This window comes from Piliocolobus tephrosceles, chromosome 4, assembly GCF_002776525.5.
Source record: "Piliocolobus tephrosceles isolate RC106 chromosome 4, ASM277652v3, whole genome shotgun sequence".
In the NCBI taxonomy this organism is placed as follows: domain Eukaryota; kingdom Metazoa; phylum Chordata; class Mammalia; order Primates; family Cercopithecidae; genus Piliocolobus; species Piliocolobus tephrosceles.
The window spans coordinates 47,319,625-47,328,161 of NC_045437.1; the positions used below are offsets into that span (position 1 = coordinate 47,319,625).

The window sequence follows — 8,537 nt, forward strand, 5'->3', positions numbered from 1 at the left end:
CAATGGGCTTCCTTTGAGGGTTTCTGGGGTGAAAAAGACACAGGAAAATGAATATATCAAACATTTTATCAGTGTCTACTGCATGCAGAGTAGACAAAGAGCTAAGTGAGTGGAGGTTCAAAAACTAACAGAAAAAGAGAAGCAACCCAAATGTACACCACTGGATGGATGGATGGATGGATGGATAAACAAAATGGGGCATATACATTCAATGGAACATATTCAGCCGAAAAAAGAAGATATTTTGATACATGCTTCCACAAGGATGACCCTTAAAGACATTATGCTAAGAGAAAAAAGCCAGACACAAGGGACAAATGTGATTAGGATTCCACTCAGATGATGTACCTAGAGTAGATAAATTCATAGAGACAGAAAGTAGAATAGTGGTTGCCAGGTCTGGCGAAAGGTTGGGGGTGTAGAAGGATGGTTGGGGAAACGGGGAGTTACTTTTTAATGGGCACAAAATTTCAGTTTGGGATGATGGAAAAGTTCTGGAAATGGGTAGTGGTAATAGTTGCACAATAATGTGAATGTACTTGGTGCCTCTAAACTGTACACTTAGAATGGTTAAAATGGTAAATTATGTATATTTTACAACCCTACTCGCCCCTCCCCCTACTAGCCAAGTAAGCAATAAACAACTCAGAGCCCAGGTTTTGGCCCCCAGACACTTGAGTTTAACAGGAATGGAAATGCCTGTAGCCCCCAGGAAGGACAGCGAAGGCTGAATGGGCCCTGGGGCAGCGACTCCCGGCATCCCTCCCTTTCGTGGGGGCGCTCAGGAGGACCTCATCATCGGGCAGAGTAACTACCAACCTGGTTACCCACGGGACGGAGCACCCTCAGACCAGGGACTCGCGTTTTCGTCTGTCTGTTTACAGGGCTCAGACTGACAGGCACAAACAGTATCTCAATACAGCCTTCTAGGATGACTCTTCAAAGGAGGGTCGAAGCGCCGGGGATATCGCCAGGGTTGAAAACACGTTCATATTCACGTTCATGGGTAAAATCCTGGGATGCACAAGGAATAGCCTAGGATCCTGCCCGGTAAGTCTGAGCTCCCAGGTCTCTGCCAGCCCTCATCCGCCGAAGGAGGTCCCTGGGCCTGGGGCGCTCATGGTCAGGGGCAAAGGACAAAGGGCGGAGGCAGAGAGCCTTTCCCAGGGTAGCGCAACCTCTCCGGTTCTCACCGAAAGTAATCCATGTGACCCCCACGCGGGGGCTCCTGGAGCGCCCAAACCGCTCGCGGGGGGTGAAAAGCCGAAACCTGCAGTCCAAGGACCTGCCTCCACTCCCACCCAGTCCCGGCCGCCCGCAGCCAGTGGCAGGCACGCCCGGGAGCGGGCTGCCCACACTCGAGAAACGCAGGCTGCTGGGCGAGTTCCCGGCGCTGGCCGAGCTCCCAGGGAGTTCCCGGCCCGGGCGCGAGGGCCCGCAGGTCGTCGCGCCGCCGCCAGGGGGCAGCTCTGCCCCACGCAGGCACCACCTGGGACCCGCGCCCAGCCACTTTCCGTGTCCACGCGAGCGGGTTGCGCGGGACGGGGCTCGCCGCTGGGAAAGGTTTTGGTTGCTTGTATCAGCTTGGGGGCGGGGAGCCGGGGGAGAGTTACCGGCTGGGGCCGAATGCTGGGAGCGCTGTAGGGAGGGAGGCCCGGGGTGGGGGACGACGGGAGAGACAAGGGGGTCGCGCAAGACGTGAATCGCTTGGGTTTCCGCGCTCGGGGAATTTCGCGACCGCGGAACTAAAGGTTGCATACAAACATGGAGCTTAACTAAGCAAACAAAACAAGTGGTCACATCCAAATGTGGGGCTTCAGTAAAGCTCGCCTAAATCTTAGTGACACTTCTCTGTCTCTGCAGCGGTCCCTCTGGGCTGATCTTCCACTCTGACCTTCAGTAAGTCCTAACACTTTCCCCGGAGTGGCCAGGAGATAATTCGCCACATTTTGCAAACGTTTCCAGGGAAGAGCCTCTTAACCCTTTGGAGGAGGAACTTGCGGACAAAGTTACAAACGAACGCAGTCTCTCGTGCCATGAGCGTAATGATGGCTATAACCGGTCACCTAAAGTAATTAATGGTCTGCGAACAAATTCTTCCTCTCTGTTTCATCTTTGAATAACTTCGCCACACACCAACCCTCAGTGCTGCGAAAGTCATGGTGTTTATTTAGATATCGACTGAGTACTTATAAAACTTAAACTTTCCAATGTAAAAGTGAACCCCTTGGTAAGGACTCCTGGCTACATCAACAAAGAAATGTGATGCCTGATTAATAGTGCTGATTAATGTTGGTTCAGGTTAATGCTCAGCCTATTACAGTAATTAAATGGTTCAGTCATATATCAAACGAGAGTCAATGAAAAACAATTTATTTAGAACGTCGAGGCTTTCTCATAGATTGTTCAAAGACCTATGATAGCCTTTATGGGTCATATGTAAATATAACTGGTGGTAGCAGTCCTCAGCAACAAAAACTCGATTTTAATAGAGGTCTTTAGATGAGGAACAGTTTATTTTTGAGGCTCTGTGATTGACAGAGGTAGTAATGACACGTTTCAAAATGTGAAAAGTACTTGGTCGATAAAATGATATACACAATGGCAGCTGATGGCTGTTCCTACAGAACGACATTGAATTTTGATTCAGTTCTTGTCAAGAGGTCATTTTAATCAGAAAGCTAAACTTTTGGGGCAAGCTCCCCTCTTTGAAATAGAAGCATTTTAGGAAATGCACAAATAAGTGAATGTGAATTCAACAAACTATTAGGATTTTCCCACTAGCCAAAATAGCTCGTTTGAGTTGGTGATAAAGATATATTTAAAAGAGCATATCTTAATTATTTCCACTATCTTGTCACCTGAAAAGAAAACTGAATTGAGCGGAACTTGAATCTCATAAAAAAATCTTCATTTCACCCGAAAGTATTAACAATATTTAAGGATCTTCCAAAACACATTTTTTAAGTTTATCTTAAAGTCATCTATCATTATAGTTTCTATTTAAAAAGACTCAATAGAAATATGTATATGTTATGTAATTTAAGTATTTTGGGATTACTATGAAAAGTGCTGACTAGAATGTTCCCCCTACTGAGAACTACATAGCCCCATTATGAACGAACGTTTTTCCTTTTTTTCTTTCTTTTTTTCTTTCTTTTTTTTTTTTGAGGCAGAGTTTCGATCTTGCTGCCCAGGCTGGAGTGCAGTGGCACAATCTCGGCTCAGTGCAACCTCCGCATCCCAGGTTCATGCGATTCTTCTGCCTCCGCCTCCTGAGTAGCCGGGATTACAGGCCCCACCTACCAATTTTTTTGTATTTTTAGTAGAGACGGAGTTTCACCATGTTGGCCAGGTTGGTCGAACTTTTTAGTAGTTTCTAGGTGCAACTTTTGTGCGTGTATTTGGGTTTTCACTAAAGTTTTCTATTTCTTTTCCGAATTCAATTATTATGTTCTTTATTCCCATGACATTTGTCAGATCGTCTCATTAGAGTGGCTTAGTTTAACTGTCAAGTCTCTGGGGCATTCAATTGCAGAGAAGTGACTAAAACGCCAGTCTCACAGCAATTTTATTAACAGATGGTGGAAAACAAACGTCTTTGGAGTAAGACCTAAGAGAATGGGCTAAGGGGTCAATAAACTATTATTATCGTGCTTAAATTGGGGGGCTTCTCATCAGGTCCAATGGGGAGCCGCTCGCCCCATCTGGGGGAGTTGGACACCCCCAAGAGACCCCAGAGCGTACCCCAGGGACCACGTCAGAGAGTGGGGTGGTTATCCCCTGGCTGGACGGCTCCTACAGGCTGTCGAGGGGTCAAACCAGAGTGTCGCGGGTGGGCTGCTGAGGTTAGGGAGGACTAATTGAGGAGGCTGGGAAGTCTAACTCGTGCAGCGGCCCTCGGTGCAGAACGCCAGGTAATTCTGGCATCAGCCCCTTTGGCAGGAAATAGTGAGGTCCCCCTCTCCTCCCAACTCTTCTCAGCTGCTGCCTCCCTCCTACGGGTGAATTCTCTCTCCCGAACAGGGCTGATTTCCTAGGCTTTCTTTCCTTCCCTCGGCAGCGCTCTGACGTGCATACCATGTGACAGGTCCCCTTCTGCTATAAGCCGAGGAAGGTCCGCCCTCTCCTGGACTCAGCCCTGGCCTCGCCGAGCTCTGTTCCTAAACTCTCACCCGTCCCGCACGTTCTTGGGCGCCTGGCATTCGGATTCGCCCGCCCGGACCCCGCCACCCCCTCCTCAACCGACGGGGCAAAAGCTGCTCCGAGAGGAGAAGGTCAAGTGCTCCGCCCGGGACGGACGCGAGCGGAGCCCAGGGAGCGCAGCATCCGCGGCGGCGCAGGAGTTACAAAGTCTGCGCGCGAGACTCCGCCGCCACCCAGCAGCCCCGGCGCAGCTCCGGCAGCCGCAGTCGCAGCACTCCCAGCGTGGCGCCCCCCGGCCGGGCCTGGCGCCCGGGACCAGGGCTGGGGCGCAGAGGGAACCCGGGGCCCGGCGACCCCATGCGCCGCCCCACCGCCGCCGCGCCACAGCTATGACCCTGAGCACTGAGATGTCCGATGCCTCCGGCCTCGCCGAGGAAACAGACATCGACGTGGTGGGGGAGGGCGAGGAGGAAGACGACGAGGAAGAGGAGGACGACGACGAGGGCGGCGGTGGCGGGCCTCGGCTGGCTGTCCCCGCGCAGCGGCGGCGGCGGCGCTCCTACGCCGGGGAGGACGAGCTGGAGGATCTGGAGGAGGACGACGACGACGATGACATCCTCCTGGCCCCGCCTGCTGGGGGCTCCCCGGCGCCCCCGGGCCCGGCCCCGGCGGCAGGGGCAGGAACCGGTGGGGGCGGCGGCGGCGCGGGCGGCGGCGGCGGCGGCGGCGGGAGCGCGGGTAGCGGCGCCAAGAACCCGCTGGTGAAGCCGCCGTACTCGTATATCGCGCTCATCACTATGGCCATCCTGCAGAGCCCCAAGAAGCGGCTGACGCTGAGCGAGATCTGCGAGTTCATCAGCGGCCGCTTCCCCTACTACCGGGAGAAGTTCCCCGCCTGGCAGAACAGCATCCGCCACAACCTCTCGCTCAACGACTGCTTCGTCAAGATCCCCCGCGAGCCCGGCAACCCAGGCAAGGGCAACTACTGGACGCTGGACCCTGAGTCCGCCGACATGTTCGACAACGGCAGCTTCCTGCGCCGGAGGAAGCGCTTCAAGCGGCAGCCGCTACTCCCACCCAACGCCGCGGCCGCCGAGTCGCTACTGCTGCGCGGCGCGGGAGCCGCAGGGGGCGCGGGCGACCCGGCAGCCGCCGCCGCGCTCTTCCCGCCTGCGCCGCCGCCGCCCCCGCATGCTTACGGCTACGGCCCCTACGGCTGCGGCTACGGCCTGCAGCTGCCTCCTTACGCGCCGCCCTCGGCCCTCTTCGCTGCCGCCGCGGCCGCCGCAGCCGCCGCCGCCTTCCACCCGCACTCGCCCCCGCCGCCCCCGCAGCCGCATGGCGCGGCCGCCGAGCTGGCCCGGACCGCGTTCGGCTACCGGCCGCACCCGCTCGGCGCCGCCCTGCCCGGCCCCCTGCCGGCCTCCGCGGCCAAGGCGGGCGGCCCGGGCGCCTCAGCGCTGGCGCGCTCGCCTTTCTCCATCGAGAGCATCATCGGGGGCAGCTTGGGCCCGGCCGCCGCTGCCGCCGCCGCCGCGCAGGCCGCCGCCGCGGCTCAGGCCTCGCCCTCGCCCTCGCCAGTGGCTGCGCCGCCCGCGCCCGGATCCAGCGGAGGAGGCTGCGCAGCGCAGGCGGCCGTGGGCCCGGCGGCCGCGCTTACCCGCTCCCTCGTGGCCGCCGCGGCCGCCGCCGCTTCCTCCGTCTCCTCGTCCGCCGCCCTGGGGACTCTGCACCAAGGGACTGCCCTGTCCAGTGTCGAGAACTTTACTGCTAGGATATCCAATTGTTAATAACGCTATGTTAGCGCGCTCGAGGAAGAAGGTAGGAATCCCGGCTCCTTTTCTCGTCTCAGTGGTTCGGTGTTTTGTTCGCTCCTCCCGGCGCGGCCCCTCTCGACCTCGCGCGCCTATTTCGCCGCTGAGAATTCTCGGACGAAACTGTCAACAGCTCAGGCGCGCTTGGCGGCTCTGCGGGTCCCTCTATTTATGCAAAGCCGTCCTATGCTACAGCCCCCTGACCTGGGGTGGGGAGGAAGAGGGTGCCGGGGAAGGGCGTCCGCCCTGTCCAGGCACTAGAGGCTCCCATGACTTTTGGTAGATGAAAAACAACTAAGCCTTTTTGAGGTGTAGAGATTCTCAGGTCCAGGCGTTAAAAAATAATGTTCAAAGAATAATACAAAAATAGTAAAGGTCTTGAAGAATGCCAACGAAGCAATTCTTTTTTGAGGACATTTGTCTGGTGTACTTTTTCATGAAAAGGAAAAAAATGGTTAACATGTTTACACAAGGAAAAAAGTCAAAATTATCATTTCTTATTTCAACCTGTGTTTTGTATCATAACAGACGTGCGGAATTTTTTGTACTTACTGCGTATTCTTTACAAGGAGTATTGTAAATTTTACTGGCAATTATTATTGTACTATTCTAAATGTAAGATTTTTACACTTTTTCAGAAATAAAAATGCTTAATTTTCAAAGAAAATTCACCAAAATAATTGGCTTCAGTTGTCCCCTTCTTAGTTTTTTTTTTTTCTACTTAAAAAAGTTTCTATATGGGGTAAGTAGGAACTCGGTATAGAACAGACTTAAATATTTTCTGAGAGACTTTAACAACAGTATCATGTCGTGATTTTTCATTTGAACCTCCTAAGTGAAAACCGTGGTAGGAGATCAGAAATTACTTTTAAATGACTACAAATAAAGTAAGTTACTTTCGTGTACATTTTCAAATCTGATTCTATGCCATTTTAAAGCGCATTGAGGTATGTTAAAATTAAAACCACAGGTACCCAAAGATAATTTTATAGGAACTTTGCATTTCATTTTTGAGCTTCCTTCCTCATTTAATTTCCACTCCGTTCACGACAATCTTATATCTACGGAAACTCTCAACCTAATAGGTTGTAATGGAAATGAAACAAGCAAAGAGGCAGTCTAATTTTAAAATTCTAATAGGAAAAATTAGTAGAGATGATCATCAGTTAAGGAGCTTTAAAGCCCTGAATAGGGACATATTTGCATATAAGAAATAAATTATATTTAAAAGTGCCAGTATTTACAGCTACTATGTGGCAGATGGAAGGAATGCGAGTAATTGTATAAAGAGGTTTTTCTCTTAAAAGGCCAATTTATTGAAATTCTGGCTTAAGTGAATAGGGTATTTAAGATAAACCTTCAACTTTGGGATGCTTTAAAGAATAAATGAAAATGTATCAGGTGTTCATTGAACTAATTATATTTATTGAATTTAGGTAATTTAGGTTTATCTTTTTCAGTTTTTAATGTCTTTTATTAACTATTACATGAAATTTCTAGTTCTTTGAAAAAAACGTGAGATACAAGTTTTGATTACTACAATGTTGTGTGCCCCAAAGAATACCTAGGTATATGTAACACATAATTTAAATGTCTAACATTAGTATTTGCAGCGGAGATTAAATCTGTTTATTTAATTTCTTTAAAATGTTTGGACAGGTATATATATGAAGATTCACAGATTTAACTTACCAAGTTAATGAAATCTATAGGGTCAATATTTTGCAATGATACTCATTCATGACGCCCTGTCTCTTTTTAGGGAGAAAACGGACTCTCGCGGGCTCAAATGAAGTTCTCTCCCCTACCCCCGCCCCCAGTTAAATGTTTGAAGGAGGTTAAACTCTCTCACCCTCAAACTTACCCCTAAATCGATAATACAAGTTGAAATATTGTTAGACCAAAGTCTTGTATACAAAAGTTACTTTTACTCTAGCCCGGTTAAGAGAGAGGAGTCATTGAATCCGAGAACGTCTGGACTCCACGCGCCGCCTCGGGTGGAGAGGCGTTGGCAGGCGGAATCCAAACGCCACAGACACTGCTGGCGCGCCTGGTAGCCTTCTGTAATGCATGCATCTGAAATTTAGATCTGAAAATAGTTACAAAGAGAGACAGCCAAGAACAAAACCTTGTGTATTTTTGATTTTTGCGCGATGCGTGGATGTCCTGAAAGCAGGGAATCCTGGTTTATCTTGTCTCTTGTTCATATTCCCACGTCTTCAAAAGTGCCAGAACGGGCCCCACCTCCAGGGGTGTCAGTGCATTTAAGAGAATGGCAAGAAGCCACAGGGCAGGCCTCGCCCCGGATCCCGGGGTTGGGGTCCCGCTTCACGCGCCCCCACTGGAGACTGCAAGCCTGTTTTTAAACAGGTGGAGAGCAGCGTGAGCTCAGAGCTAAAGGAATGTGCAAACCCAAGTCTCCTGGATTCAAAGTTTTGCGTCCTGCTCCTCAGCTCCCCACCCTCTGCGTTTGGGGTTCAGTTCTCGGCCTTGCAGACCCTGCGGGCCTGCTCCCAGGGGGATGAGACTGGGGGAAGCAGGGCCACCGGGCGGGTGAGGTAGGAGCTGCGAGAGGTG

The 8,537-nt window shown here is 51.4% G+C and overlaps 1 protein-coding gene across 1 annotated transcript; it reads left to right on the forward strand.

Annotated features, from left to right (window-relative positions):
- Nucleotides 1-3,829: 3,829 nt before the first annotated feature.
- Nucleotides 3,830-8,071, forward strand: FOXD1 (forkhead box D1). The gene is made up of 2 exons (XM_023207963.3): nucleotides 3,830-5,967; nucleotides 7,723-8,071. Exon 1 carries the CDS (start codon nucleotides 4,536-4,538, stop codon nucleotides 5,934-5,936), a length of 1,401 nt encoding a protein of 466 aa, XP_023063731.1. The 5' UTR covers nucleotides 3,830-4,535; the 3' UTR covers nucleotides 5,937-5,967; nucleotides 7,723-8,071.
- Nucleotides 8,072-8,537: the final 466 nt, after the last annotated feature.

Coding starts and splice junctions, on each gene's coding strand:
- FOXD1 (XM_023207963.3), top strand. CDS start 4,536: ATGACCCTGAGCACTGAGATGTCCGATGCCTCCGGCCTCGCCGAGGAA.